Source organism: Amblyomma mixtum, chromosome 2 (assembly GCF_055824585.1).
Source record: "Amblyomma mixtum isolate Tamu chromosome 2, ASM5582458v1, whole genome shotgun sequence".
Lineage (NCBI taxonomy): Eukaryota > Metazoa > Arthropoda > Arachnida > Ixodida > Ixodidae > Amblyomma > Amblyomma mixtum.
The window spans coordinates 7,753,534-7,769,414 of NC_143013.1; the positions used below are offsets into that span (position 1 = coordinate 7,753,534).

General features: G+C 44.5%; 2 protein-coding genes across 3 annotated transcripts in view; one reads left to right on the forward strand and one right to left on the reverse strand.

Moving 5' to 3' along the window:
• Positions 1-14,048, forward strand: part of LOC149358318 (uncharacterized) — a 49,742-nt gene extending 35,694 nt beyond the window's left edge. Inside the window, exon 7 of the mRNA XM_089570365.1 lies at positions 6,209-14,048. Within this exon, the coding sequence (XP_089426491.1) occupies positions 6,209-12,970 (6,762 nt within the window). The 3' untranslated portion in view covers positions 12,971-14,048. The remainder of the gene's footprint in view (positions 1-6,208) is intronic.
• The window catches only part of LOC149358319 (androgen-induced gene 1 protein-like), a 25,408-nt gene continuing 9,527 nt past the window's right edge, over positions 1-15,881 (reverse strand). For both annotated transcript variants that reach the window (XM_089570370.1, XM_089570371.1), the window contains exons 5-8: positions 15,760-15,875; positions 2,625-2,776; positions 1,041-1,115; positions 1-766 (exon numbers count right to left, since the gene is read on the reverse strand). In XM_089570370.1, coding sequence (XP_089426496.1) covers positions 1,048-1,115; positions 2,625-2,776; positions 15,760-15,875 — 336 coding nt within the window. In that variant the 3' untranslated portion in view covers positions 1-766; positions 1,041-1,047. The remainder of the gene's footprint in view (positions 767-1,040; positions 1,116-2,624; positions 2,777-15,759; positions 15,876-15,881) is intronic.

Here is a 15,881-nt window from a genome sequence, read left to right on the forward strand (position 1 = left end):
TAACCACCACATGAGCAGATTTTTTATTCACAGCATAAAAACCCACAAAAATTAATATGCTTTGGAACCCCACCGAGACCACTTCTGGACACGCAGGCCAGGAGTGCGCCCAGTCACATGAACACAAAAACAGCACTATTGCTAGCAAGGTATGACCGTTAAGTCAGAAAAATAAGCCTAAAATACACGTAAATGAGACTGCAATACATACCAGTCGTGCAAAACAGCGCGACTGTGAGTGTAAAAAAAGGAACTTCGTTACCAGAACATTTATACTGTATTTGTAAGACTACCCTTTACCATGTTGCCAGCACACGATGTGGCTTTCACAAAGCTTGGATTCATCTGAATTTCAGGCACTGTTGTAACAATACCATTCAAACACTGTGGTGAAAAATTTTTCGTAGCTCAGCTAATCGCAGCATTTTTATGGTTGCGCTTTATATATTGCTAAACACATCAAAATGCATTCTACAAGTAGTTTGGACACCCTTTAAAGTGACTAGTGATAATTTAGTGTCATTCCTCAGAGTACAAAGATGTTTCCTGCGTTTTGCACCCATGATATCCTAACTTATATAATATGCATAACATTATTTCTTGCATTTGTTTTTTGCACATTTGCAAATGCACTTAACAGCAGCACACAACAGCAGACGTTCGCTTGCTACTCACACAGTAACAACAACACACTACAACTACAATTTTTTAGGTAGCCCTTCAAGTACTACAAGACTAGATTGATGGCTCTTCCAAGCAAGCACACCTGAAAAAAACAAGATTTTACAGTCAATACAGCACGTTGTTTTTCTCTCACCATGCAAAAAGTCAACTGTTCAGCTTTCAACCCTAGCTTACTATACTGTAGGTTGCAATTCTGGTGATTGATGGCTGACTGCACAGCTCGGTGACATAAAAGAAAACTTTTATCTTAGAGAGATGCTCTTACACGATTTACAGGAACTAAGCTCCAGTGGTTGTGCAGATATATAAGCCATTCTTTCTTCATGAGAATTTCATTGCGGAGACAGAAAACTCACCGAGGTTTTACTCCACATGGTCATGTTCAGACACACTCGAAGGCTGGTCAGGAAGTCTTCGCGTTGGAGGGACAGCTGTAGATATTCATGCAAAAGAAAAGAATAGCCCTTTTAGGGGTGCTGTTCGCGGTACCTCACTCCTGCTTTTGCAGTTGCGTTCTGGCACTAAAGCTTCAACGCAACAATGAAGCTGTTTGAATTAATCTGATGGGTGACCCTTTAGTCTCTGCCATTATTTCACTGCTTTGAACAAGAGCCACTAGTGGCTTGACACTGCAACAGATTCTAAGAGCACGAGGTGCGCAAACTCTGTAATACGGATGCAGTATGGCAGTTCTTCCCTTATTGCTCAATGAAAAAAAAAAAGAAAAAGAAGGGGGGTCGACCGCAGATGGGCTAGCTTTATACATCAGCAAATGAAGTGCATGCCTGCTATTCCCTGATTGTTCAGAAAGCATATCCCCCTTGATGCACTGCGCGTACATTTGTACACATATCCTGAATAATGTCAAATCCTCGTATAGAAGGCGCAATATGCATGAAATGTGTACACTAAAATTAAGCACAGAAATGTGCAAAGTCATCCGCAGAACCATTTCCAGCTAAGCATGCGAAATTAATGCAGAAAATCGATTTTGATATGTAAATGTCTTCTCATTTTACGGTAGCTATGGTACGGCTACGGTCAGTGCAAATTTTGTTCTGTTTGTTTTGTAAGGATGAGTGCTTTAAAGTGCTTAAAATATGCTGATTTATTTAGGTAACGAGGTCTTTTGGCATGAATGAGGCCCAGAAGCAGTGTAATTGAGACCCTGAATCCAGTGCTGAGTCACAGTGAGGAGACAAACTGCATAATTAAGCATCTGGGAGGATGAAAACTTTTTTTCCGTTCAATCTTGGCATGATCCTGAGTAAAATCTGATAATTTTAACATTTCTCCCAATTTGGGTAATTTGTGCCCGAAGGGAATGTTGGAAATATATTTTTTTGAAACGTGGTCCTCTTTAACCAGCTGCCCTTGCTAAGACCACAATTTAAAAGGCTCAGTGGATAAAAAGTGTGTTCTTTGTTTGGGTTGAGTACATTTTTGCCATGGCTAAATGTGAAAAACACTTTTTGAGCTTGTGGGACTGATTCATCCAGGGCTGTTCATTTTTTTTTTTTATGTGTGTTGCTGGCTGCCTTTCCATTGGAATTGTCACCAGATTTTGTGGCAGTGGCCATCACAGATCACTGTTGCTGTAACGGTTTGGCGATATGAAATTAACTGGCTGGTTTTTGGCTGTGCATATCTAGCAACGACAGTACATGTATGCTAATTCAACACCAACTCAACAGGCACATGACTTATCAAGAGGAAGTTTATGGGGGATGTGACTTTATAGGCTGTAAAAGACAGTAATGCGGCTGGCTACCATATCAACTGCCTATAAAGCTTTGCTGATACTGTGTAATAAATGATGCACTGCTTAACTGACATGCCAGTGGCCACAAGGAGATGAGTGCTCACACGTACATGCACCGGCAAGCTCTTTGAAGTGCACAAACTCTGCAGTATGAATGGAGATTAGTACCGACACTTACGCCAAAACCGGTTGTTTATCTTGTCCGTAATGATGTACACGACAAATAAGGCCCCCGAGCAGCAGCCGATGAAGATGGGCAGCAGTGCCGGTGACATGTACTCGAGAACAGGATACACCCACATGTCGTACACCAATCCGAGGTATGTGATCCTGCGAGAAATAAGCATTATCGGCAAGCTGCAAGGACAAACCTACGTGTGTCACAGGCAGTTACCGAAGGCTGATTGTAAGAGCAATTCGATGCGTGCAAGTCGATGCATGGAAGCAATGGAAGCACTTGTGCATGAAAACACAAGTACACTGGTGAATCAAGCAGCAACTGCCAGGTTTGTTAGAAAGTGCCCGCTGCTGCACTATGGAACAATATCATTCTGCCTCTTGCGTTTCCTCCTTGCAGTGCAGTAAGCATGAAATACTTATGATGTCATGAACCAGGTTTTCGGCCAAGCTTTTGCACAGGCTCCCGAACCTGGCCCAAAAACAATTTGTCACAAGTCATCAGATAACTTTAATTTCCAAGACTCCCTCTACGAAGTGAGCCATGCATGTGTCCAATGTAGTTGATACTGCTGGCAGAGCATGCAGCACATGTTGAAGAACAAAAAAAAATGCTCAGAGTTCACAGTAAGAAGCACAACAATGATTGCATGAGCACGCTATGGATGAGCACAGCAAAGGACAGTTGCAAACATGGATGGTCACAATAATGACGTCCGCATGTCTTGGGTGAACAGTGCACAGGAATGCGAGGTAGACACAAAAAGCTTGACATCCAAGAGCTGTCCATGACATTTAATGCTATATATTGTAAGAGGTTCTCAATATTTTTTAATACATCTGCCTTACCACGTCTACGACATGCTTCTGATGGAAAGAGACAGTGCTGTAGTAGTTCCATGTTTTGGCTGCACCGACCTTGGGAGCAACTTGGATATGCTTGCTTTATATTACAATACACAACTAATGAATTCAAGCTAAATATTTTCACGCATTATATATGGCTCATCGCACCTTTCCTTCAAAATGGGATGAAGCTTTGTGTAAAGACCTTTTATTTAGATTTCAAGTAAAGGTCCTCTTAATTATGGTGAAAGAGTGCAAGTAATGAATACAAGAGCTACTTGTTTGCAAGCAGTGCTTTGGCTTTAAGGGATACCAAAAGTGGACAACAGGGGAGTTCGAATTCATTTTCACCTGCGTGCACTGAAATCTTGAGACATCAGGAGGAGCATTTTAGTAACGTTTAGACGCAGCTACTGAACCTGTATTCTCATGCTTATCACTAATGCAAAACACTGGTATATGTGAGGGCTATGCCAGCATGTCCCTTTATTCTGGAAGTACTTTCACAACAAGACTGATAAAATTTTAAAGGGGAATCGTCGTCATCATCCACTGCAGAATAAAGACCTCTCGTTGACCTTCAATCAATCTTGCCCTGTGCCAGCTGTGGCCACCCTATTCCCGCAAAGTTTCGAACTTTGCACTGCTTACCAGTATGCACTGTCTGAAATGCACAACCTGCCCACAAAGTTTTAATCATGTAGCGAGGGCTCAGTATGGCCAGGACATAAATACACAACACCACTGCAGAAGCACCTTCAACACCGATGCAAGCAAGGCCCAGGGCTGATGGCTAACATGAAATTGACTTTCAAGCAACAGAATGCACCATGCTATAGAAAGTGTGACTATATGATTACAGGCAGGTGAGAAGCTGTCGTGATTCCAACTTGTTTGCACACGTGAGGGCTATGTTGCCACATAATCGTCACATGGTGCCTATTCCACAATCCCAACACTACCAGTAAGCTGGAACAGGTTAAGATACAGGAAATGCTCAAGGAAATGAAGTGGTTAGAAGTAATACAGAGTTTAAAACACTTCATAACATGGCCAGTCATAACATTTTATAACACAAGCAACAGAAGGATGCGGCTTTTTGCTTTAAGCAGCCAGCTCCATTTCACTGTCACTCAGAAGAACATTAGAACTATCAGGGTCTGACTGAAGGATCAACTTGAAAAGCAAGCATAATGGGCAAGAACAACCAGAATTGCCAGTGCCACTTGCAAAGAAAGCTCCTGCCAGACTGCAGCTGATTTTACTTCATGCTGCTCTAAAATGATGGCAAAGCATGGCAAACATGATGGATGAACCATGCCAGACTAGGAGAGATCACTGCTGAAGTTGTCATTCTGCAAGTGAAGTATTTTACAGACACACAAAGTGAGCATCAAGTTGTCTAACATGCCATCCTTTGCAAGAAGCATCCAATCACTGACAACATGCCTGCTGTCAACAAGGAAGCTCTATGCTGGACGCCAGCAGTCTGATGTTGCCCACGGCTCCAAACTTCCTGCTATCAATGCAAGGTGAGGTGCTAGGCGGGTCATGGACAGAAAAACTTCACATCATCACTCATTACACCAGAAGGCTCGAGCAGGATTTCAAGAATTTATCACCTCAATGACATGGCTTTCAGTAGACAAAGACAATTCAAAGTGAACACAATTCCAGAACATACAGTAAAACTACAAGTGCAGATCTCTCAAGGACTTCTGTTCTGTTCTTAAAAATATTTGAAACGAACCTGTCACAATGAATATTGTTGAATCGTTTTACAATAAAAGTGCCTTCATTGACTGGCAACAAGGCTTTGCTGATTGCTTAGTAATTCACAGTGTAATTTTTGCAAGTGTTGTTTCTAAGCCCTACATCATTAGTAACGGTTTAAATGATTAAATGAGTAAATGATTAAAAAGCAGTGTCAATCCCGTCCAAGCACAACAGGGCCTGCATTTAAACATATAAAATAAAAGTGTAAGAAAAGCTTATGCCACAAGACTTGCTAATAATAGTAAAGAAAAAAAAATGTGCTGTTCTCCTGGCTTGTGAAATAAACTGCAAGCTCTTCACTGTTGTGCTGACTACAGCGGAAAACTCGGCATGTAGCTGATTAAACTTTTCACAGACTGATAAAACGAAAGCCTTGCAAAAAAAGTAACATTTACAACCTTACAACTGAAGCTGTTTGCTTTTAATTACGAGCCTTCTTAAGAAATTTCTGATAAATTGTTTTTAACAGTGCTTGAAGGGACACTAAAGAAAATTTCGCACGTACTCCATTTACTTCCAGAAACGAAGTCATTGCAAATGGCGACGTCACTGCTGATATCTTTACAGCAATGCTAATGGGCATGTAGTGGCTGGTATTAGAGCTGTCTACTGATCTTAGCTTGGTCATGACGGCCTACATAACAGACACGACCAAACTACATGTGCAGTAGTTCACGTGACAGCTTTGGAGTTGCTCGTATTGCTTTCTGTGTCCTTTCTGCACTTTATACAAGAATAGAAATTGTGAAACAAGACGTCGGGTTACTATACACGTCTGCAAGATGCAGCTGTAATGGAACTGACTTTAGTGTCCCTTTAATGTGGCTTGTTTCTTGGTGATTAGATGCAATTGTAAGGTCACATCAAACTAGGCCCCAAGAAGTAATTTATTACTGCAAATTGCAATGAAAACACTACAACTCCACCATTAATTAACAATACTTTCTATTTTTAATCTTTCAGGCTGCAGAGCTGGAAACAGGTGACACCCACGAAAATGGAGCCCGCCTGAAGCCCAACAGCCCACCAGGAGCCGACCCTTTGAGCCTGAGCAACCCCGACGACAAGCAAGCCGCTTGCAACTCTGACAACCAGGAGTCGGGCACCAACCATCTGAGCCCGAGCAGTCCTGATGACAAGGAAGACACCTGCAACCATCTCGACCAGGATAACGTGCCAGAAGAATGCGGCAACGTAGCTTCCCAGATCGCAACGCAGTGCAACACATCCACCGAAGATCTGTGCCGAACGCAGTGCAACGCATCTACTGAAGATCTGTGTCCAATTTTTTCATTCGAGGACGTTCCGTTAGAAAGCATACCCCTTCCTGATGGACCATACATCCCCCCTGAAGCTCAGCAGCTTGAGTCTTGCAGCTCCCCGCCAAGGCTGCAGTCTGAAGCTAGTGCAGCAAAACCGAATGTTGAACAACAAAACCGTGGAGCTGGGCAGAGGAAGCGGGATTTACCACCGGAACGACGGCTCCCACTCAAACACGCTGCCTCAGACCTCAGGGACTCCATCTCTGAGCCAGCTGCAAAGGTGGCAGCTCAAGATCAGACAGAGACACACAAGGAGACTAAGCCAGTTAATCTTCAAAGAGGAGCACCAGGCCTGAAAATGGATGCTAAAGGAATGGTTCCAAGTGAACAGCAGGCTTCTGTTGAGACAGGAAAGTCGTCACTATTTGAACTGCCACCACATGATAACTGGTCTACATCGAGTAGATCAGGCTTTAACACTAAGCAACAAATTGCTGAAAACAGCACCTCACAGCACAAACATGAAGAACAGGCTTCTGTGCTTAGCGCAGAGGAGCAGGGTTTGCAGCAAAAGGATCGACAGAGTGAGCTAGTGCAACCATCAGACTCAAACAGCATCAAAGCAAAGCTTAAGAAACTGAGAAGAGAAAGCATGATGTCAGTGCTTAATGATGAACCATTGGAAATTACGCCCAAAACTGTTGCCACAGCCCAGTCTTCTGAAACAAGGCACGATGGTGCTTCGCTATGCAAGCAAGCATGGAGTGAAATTCCGAAGTCTCAGAAGGAGACTGCATACTTCACATGCGACAGCAAAACAGCTCTGGCGAAGCAATCAAAGCAGGCTCAAAGCAATGTGGATAGCATTGATAAAACAGAGCCTCTTGATTCTCATTCCTCACCAAGGCTGAAAACTCCTCATCGCTCACAGTCTGACAGCAAACCTTGCCCCCAGCCTTCTACTAATGTAGTCCAGCAGCCTGAGACAGCAGGAGACAGCCGAACCACTGCTGGGCATCGCAACTGGGATCGCTTTTTGTGCCAGGAAATACACGGGAACATTGTTACGCAGGTCATGCCTGGGTATTTATCATTTGGCAATAAGATTGTGGATCCGGCACCTCCAGTGCAGCCTCCAATCACAGAGGAGGCTAAGAGCAGTTCGGCACAACTTATTAGTCAGTCGCATGAAAAACGTAAGGATGACCCTATTGGAGAATTTCAGTCTGCCCCTCCAAGGCACCCACCAAATTTCACCATAAAGGCTTCAGCAGGGCAGAACCGGTTGTCAGAGAACTCGACCACACCAGCTGAAGTTAAGAGAAGCACTAGCACAGAGTCCAAGCCTTCCTCTAAACACCCTCAACTGACAAACGGCACGAGACAGAGGAAATCGAATGACGCTAAACTGTCGGTAAAGCCTGCATTGATGAACAAGGACAAGCATGGTGGTCATTCTTCAGTGCTATCTCGGGCAAAAGGAAGTGCTAGTAAACATGAAGGAATTCCTGCTGAATTACCGACGAGAGATTCAGGTGCACGAGCTGCAACCTCAGAAGTGCCTCCTCAAGGCCAAGAAAATGTTTCGCAGGAAGAGTCAAACGATGCTTCACACAAACAAACTGGAGAACGCACTTCAGGTCAGCCTGAGACGCTTGTCATTTCTGTACCAAAACAAGTCTCGGTGCTAGATGAAATCGGTTCTCAACCTCCATTAACAACAAGCCAAACGCTAAACTGCCAAGTTGAACTGAAGGGTACTTTGTTTCTGGAGAAAGAACAGGTACATGAAGACGTCGCCCCAGTGAAAGCCACAGAAGATAAATCTGTAGCGCCCGTACAGTTTTCACAGCAAGACATGGATAATCTTTGTCAACAAGCAGAGCATATGCCATTCAAGAAGCAACATGGGGAGATGTTTGCCATTAAGTCCGAGGAACCTGAAACACCTTTGTTAGCAGAAAACACGAACATAACGGTGGCTGCTGCACTGGACAACATACAAATCACACCAGCCTCACCGAGCAGTGAGAACAGAATTGACAGCAGTCAGCAAGGCACCAGTGTCCAGCATGAATGCCTTGAGAAGAACACTAACCATAACCTTGGCGGCACGGTAGTAGGCCCACCGGTAACCGGGTATCCTCAACTGCGTGCACTGTCTAACCTACCTCAAGGGCAAAACTACATGTGCGAGTCAAACGCTGCAGCAGACTTTGCTGCTGTGCAAGATTCAAATGGTGTCGCACCTGTGTCCATACAGGCAGTTGCACCAGAGTGCAGGACAGGCATGCCACTCTCAAAGGATCATCAAACAGGAGTTAGCCAGGAAGTGCACAACATCTCCGAAGAGGTACAGAAAGAAGGCCTCTCCTCAGAACCTCGGCTTGCAACACTGGAGGAGCCTTCAGTGCATGTCATGCTTGCTGAATGTTGCTCAGGACAAGTGTGCGCACACAGAGCAGAGCCACCAGAGCTGTCAAGTCAACATCAGACACGGGAAATGGATTCCGAGACTGAGCAACTCCATGCATCTGAAAGAGAAAAACAAACAATAGAAGTGATATCGCCTGAAGTGAGTTTAACAAACAATGATGGCAGGTCCAGGGAAGCTGAGTCAGATGGCATGTCATCCGTGAAGCATGAAGTTGTCAAAGCTCCACATAGTCCTCCACCAAATCAAGAGCAGGAAACTGATATTGAGACTGAAGAACTCAATGCATCTGAAATAGGGAAAGAGTTTGTTTCACCTAAAGTGAGCTTAACAAATGATGGTGATGCTTCCCATGAAGCTGAGCCAGATGGCATTTCACTTTTGATTGAGGAAGAGGAGTCTGCATCATTAGGGAATAATGACGTCGATATCAAGTTATCGATGTTGTCTTCAGGGGATGGTGAGACAGAGCCCCACAAACTGCAGCGAACAAGTGCCTTTAATGGACCAAACAACGAGGTGACTGGTGTATCAGACAGCAGTGAAGCACAGTCTATTCAGCAAGAGCCAACTCTAGAAGAGCCGCAAACTAATTCTAGTCAGAATGATGTCTCCCGACAGACAGAGGCACACTGCTCTCTTCAGCCTGTCAGCAACGAGAACAGCGAGTTCACCTTGCTCAAGTCACTGTTGCACCATGACCAGACTGAAAAGCCTGTAGTCAGCACACTTCAGCACCCCATGCTCTGCTTCCCAATAGAAAACCTAGATGCTCAACAAAGTCCAAACGAAATAAACAAAGCAGGTGCTTATGGAGAGGTTAGCAGTGACCAGTGTCAAGAAAATGTGACGGTCACCCAGTCTGAGGTTTCATTGCCAAAAAACACTGAAGACAAAAGTGCATCAGCGTGTCTGAATGAAGAGGTAACTTCTGGACAAGTAGAGCTGGAGAGAGACAGTAGTGAACTGAGCGGTGATGACGCAGGAAAGTCTATGCAACCGGCACTTGATGTTGAGAGAGAAAAACCTCAGCGACAGACTTTCATTGAGGAAAATGAGAATTTGCCTGTGAAGCTTCAAGTTAAAATTGTGGAAGCTGGAAAAACACAGCCTCTCCTCAGCCCGATGCAAACAACCACTGAGAAAATGCGCATGAGCGACGACCACACTACAGAGAGCACATATCCTATTACTGAGTTTCTAACGACCAAAACAAATGAGTCTGATAATGGCATTGCCATTGGAATGGTCTGTTCAATCACAGATCATTCAGTGGAGGAAGTTCAAGCAGCTGAAGCATCATTACCATCCAACCAAGAGGAATCAGTTATTGAGCAAACAGATGCCGAGAGTAACTGTACAGCTAAGCAGCTTGAAGGTGGCTGTAGCTATGAATTCGCGCAGCCTGAATTAAGACAGGACCAACTACTAAAGGATGATAATATTGAACGAAACATATCCTCAACAGCACTGTCAGAAAATTATGAAGACAGAAGCGCAGCACTACTTATGAACCGGACGCAAAAAAGTTGTGACAGTGCTCTCATGGCAAACCCAAGTTACTGCGAATATCATCCAAAACCTAAAGTCCAATCTGACAAACCTCAAGAGGATGCTAATGAACATGAAAACCTCTCTTTGTTGCAAACACCCCTTGGTGTTGAAGCAGGAGACACAATATTACTTTTGAATCAGGCACAAATGACAGGAGCCGAAGAGGTACACCAAGACAGCACTCTCTCAGGAGCAAACACAAATCAGCTTGCATATAGGCCTGAGCTTGAAGATGGAGTGAAGCAAGTTCAAATTCTGAATGTTGCTACTTATAACAGAGATCAAGATTCATTTGCTAAACTGCTTTCAGAAGACAATGGCAGTGGAACAGTAGCATTACCACCTAACCAAATGTTAGCAGACACAAAACTGACGGAGTTGAGCAACGAACTCACAGAAGGGTGCAGAAATTACTCAAGTCACGAGCCTGCATTCAAAAATGAAATGGAAAAGCTACCAGAAGCATCTGCTGGTAATAAGCAACACCTGACGGTGGTATCGTCAAGAGTGAACATAGAAGCTGAAACCACGCTGTTGGCACAAAAGCAGGAAAGCAGTGAGGAGACAAATACGGATGGACTTGTTACAGATGGTGCAGATGGCTCTACTTGTCAACACACATTTGCAGATATAAGAGAACATCAGGTAGGCCCACCTAGCACTAAGCAAGATTCCTCTGTTACGCTGTCGCTCAAAGACGAAGCTGAAAGTACACTGTTAGCCTTGATAAAGAGAAAGGCAAGCAATGAGAACACTGATGTGGACAGTGCTAGTATTGAAGAAACGAACACTTCTATCAGTGAACAACCACATGAGTTTGAAACGAATGTACTTGTGAAAAATGCTGTTGCCAGTGACAACAAGGACCTGAACTTTCCTCAACAACTTGAAGACGATAGAGCTGAAATGCCACTACTAAATTTGGCTGACAAAATTGAAGAAGGTAATCAGTCAATCTACCGTAAAAATGATGAAAATAACTGCAGTGATGAGGCTAAGGAGCCATCTTGGAATGAAGTGGACAGCTCTGCAGTGGGGCATGAAAAGCAGTCTACGTTAGCTCCCCAAGAAGAGCATGTTTCAGTGCATGCAATGCAAGCAGCTGTTCTGTCAGCTTATGACCAGTGTCAGGGCCACGCCCAAGACCATGAAGCAAATGAGGACAGCGTGCAAGCCCTGCAGACTGTTATAAATCCAGAGGATGTTGCAGTGGCCTCAGTTGTTGAAGTTCCAGCTGAAGAGACCTTACTTTCAGCCAACATTTCAGTTCAAGATGGCTGTAACCGATCTGAGGTGTGCCAGCAGGAGCTAGCAGTAATAGAACAAGAAAGTTGGATAGTTAGCACTGCTGAAGGCAAAGCCAAGCCTGCCAATTATGCAGCAAGTAATCCTTCCTTGTTAGCTTCAAATCCTGAGCAGGCTTTTGTGACAATTCTTGCAGAATCGCAGAACACAGAGGAGGGTGCTTTTAAGCATACTGCTGAGTGGGAGGTGCAAAGCAATGCTGCTGCAGAAAGAAGTGAGGTGGCGCACAGCTCGCCACTTAACAACGCTCCGTTGTCTCCCCTAATGCCTGGGGCTGAACATGGTGATAATAGCACTGCCTACAGTGATGCTCAACACCAAGAATTGCCTAAAGAGCCTCAACATGAGCAGCAGGCACAGCCAACTTGCCTTCCCACTAGGAGCGACTTCCCTTGTCCACAACATGTACCAGACAGGGAGCTGGAGGCAGCAGTCTTAAAACAAACATCACTATCAGATACTGATGAGGAATGTATCAATCCAGCAGATCCAACCACGCCTCCACTAAGACAACATGAAGCCCCACAGAATTATCAAGAAGTCTTGGTGTTAACTTCAGGTTCTGGCTATGCTGAATGCACTATGACACAAACTGCACAGCACACTGAAAGTTCGATCTTGCTGCCACCGTGGGAAGCCAGTGCAGGTTCATTCTATGGGAGCTTGGCACTGCAGACACTACTACCTTTGGGTCAGGCTCGTGTTGAGGCAGCCAGCTCACACAATCTTGGAAGAACTGAATCTGTGCAAACCGTGCTCTCAGTGCCAAACAACGTCGCATCACACTCACCGCAAGTGGATGCTGAGCAACAGCTCACAGAGCCAACGGAGCAAACGCAGACCACAGATAAAGACAAGTCCGAAGGCGAGAACGGAGAAAGTCAAGACCAAGCCCAGAAGATGCCGTCATTACGTGAGCAACCAGCCACACAAGAGCCACTAGAAAACCCATTAGAGTCAGCAGTCCTTTCCAAGCATAGTCAGACTCCACCTCACAGCCCTCACTCACCACCCTCATCCAAAGGGCACAAGCCAACAAAGGCTACCGCAGCACCCAAACGCAGGGCCAGAAAGTCATCGGCACACTTGCAAGCAGAGACCAAAGAAGTGATGCCATCACTGAGAAGATCAGCAAGAAGCAAGAAACCGCCAGAACGATTTTGTCCTTAAGAGTTGCATGCTTGCAGCAGCCAGACAGCAAACATCAGTTCATCACAACCTGTAAAGCACTGTGGCATGAAAAACACAGCAGAAGTCTCTTGACTACACTTAAACAAGACAGTACTCATATTGCAGTGATCTCTCAGCACCAGTTCATGTTCAAGAAAAGTGCCAGTGCAAAACAATAGAAGTCTATAAATGGGGCTAGAGTCATATTAAACCATATGCTGACTCTTGTCCTAGATAACCATATACAACAACAGCTTTCTAGTCAGAGCTAAGTCAGCATCACATGGCACTAGGTTGAAAAAAAGAAAAACAAGCATCCTATATAGCTCGATCTCAAAAATGATACCAAAAGCTTGGCAAATTGGAGGATTGAATTGCTTGGAATCAGGCACAATTTTCTGTTTTCACCAGTACTGTGCCATGCGGTGGCTGCTTTCCAAACCACCCTGAGATATCGCAGCACTGAATACGAGAAAAATCTGACCCAGCCTATGTTGGTCCACAAGCTGGTACTCTGGGCGAGTTGGTGAGAAAATTGAATGCTACGGATTGCTAGCACAGCAAGCAACTAACGCATGCAACAAACGGCCACAGACTGAAACAAGATGACTAATTTTTTCTCAAAAGTGGTCAGTTCCATGTGCTCGTCAACCTTTAACAATGCTCATTTAACAATGTCGATCTTTAACAATGCTAAAAACTCATTTTCTTAACATAAAGAAGCCCTTCATAAAAAAAAAGTCTGATTACAGTCTCCACTAAACTAATACCGGGGACCAAATGAACCCACTACGGTGACTGTGAATGCACTTTATCACTTAGCCTCTGTCATACTCGCAAGCAACATCCGCTGCTGTAGGCCAGCTGTAACTGTGTTTGCATTATCCGTACAATTTGACTTTAAATAAACTAATAAACTCACTGTGAGACAATCTGAGACTGTCCAGTATTCATGGCCAATATTATTTGCATTTGCGTTTGATCATACATCATATGTTACAAGATACCTTTTGAGGTTGCCTACCTGCCATCATAAATGCTGGTGTATTCATTTCATTTGTACGTAAGCCAAGCATAATATAGGACATTTGCATGGGCAAGTATCAGTTATTTAAGCCGCATACCATGAGAGACAACTCTGAGTCAGAAACACTAGCTGAAAGGTATTTTGCATCTGCAAGCAGGTATTGAAAACAGTCGTGCATTTAGCTAGTTCAGGTTGGTAAAGTTATGGCAGGAACCTCTCATGCTCAGGATTGCAAGGCAGAAAAATGTCATCAATTTGCAGATTCAGTGCAGTCAGATCATGCCTGACCAGGCAGCAATGAGAGGCGAACACAATAAGCTGCTCAGTGTACAGCTGGGAAACGCCACAAGTGCTGGCTGACTAAACCTCAATGAGGTAATAGACCCATATGTTATCTGCTAGCCTTCAGACAACATAAGGTACTACATGGGCTATTATGAGAATAAAATCTGTTGGGCACTTTTCAAGAAAATTAGCTGCAGTTCAACTACTGCTGAACCTGGTTAGAGAGCAAAAGCTGTGGCTTATTGGGCAACCATACGCGGCCGGGCATCTGTAAAGTTGAGCGCGCTCCAGACACTGGATAGGCAGCGCACCCACCCTGGCAGGTGGCAGTTCATGGTTGATCGCGACAGTTTGCTCACCCAATGAACGCTGCGGCCTATTGCTGCAGTGCCGCGTGTCTGCCACAATGTTGTCAGCGCTAACACATGCAGCCCACATCTCTCTCACACCACCCCACATACCTCAAAGCGCAATTCAGGTGTTTACTGACCCAGGGAGCAAGTTATGTGCACTTCCTTTCCTTCAAATCATTGGAGTCTAAAACACTGTCAACACCAAGGAACGCAATGAACGGCAGTGAATGCCGACGGCCTATGGCTTCAGTGCTACGTTTCTGCCAAAATGTCAGTGCCAACGCATGCAGTGCAGTGCACATCTGTCACTACCGCCATGTAGCTTAAAGCACGACTGAGGCATGCACTGTCCCAGGGGGCCAGTTATGCGCCTTTCCTTTGCTTTCAAAGCTGCTGCTCTGTTCTTCATCGTTTCACAGCTTAAAGCGCAGCTAAGGTGTCCGCTGTCCCAGTGGGCCAGTTATGTGCCTATCCTTTGCTTTCGAAGCTCAAGGTCATTTGAAAGTGAAACTTTCACCGCGAAACTGGCTTTACCTAGCGTAGTGACGTTTTCGCTTCAACAAATGCACTTAACTGCAATGAAAGCAGTGCTGCATGCTTTATTCTCTGCTGAGGGTTTGATTCTGAAGTGAGCCTATTTTTCTAGTAAATAAAATGCTATTTTCAGTTAGATATTTAAGTTTAGTTTGCGTAGCAGTTAAGGGACGGGGTGTAGAACCATAGATGGGAAAACTGCGGTAAGTACTTTTTAACAGCATTTTTTAACTGTTAACAGTGTCTCGATTTAACAGTGCCTGTTTAACAGTTCCTGAATGACTGTGGATTCTGAACAACCGCTACTTGAAGCCCCCTGCTCGCAGTAGCAGCTCTTATTTCACTCCCGCAACCATTCAGACAGTGAAATGGGGAAACAGAAGACACAAAAAAACGAGCTCAAAATGAAAGCTGTCAGCATGTGCTTGAGTACATTCATTCATGGCTTCCTTTGGTGTGACACCAGCTGCTTGTGTGCTCGTGCTAATGCAGTTTTTTTCGAGCCTGTATGTTTCCACTTCACAAACTTTTACTTGCCTAATTAGGTACTTGTACATGCAGAGCGAGTTTTGGGCAAAAGACGAACTCACCACCCAACATAGGCGCAGACCAGTATGAACATGGTGCGGAACCCGTCTCTCTTTTTGGGCACAACATGGTAGACTAGCTTGGCTTCAAGTAGTGCGAAAAACGAAATGTTGGTGTGCTGAAA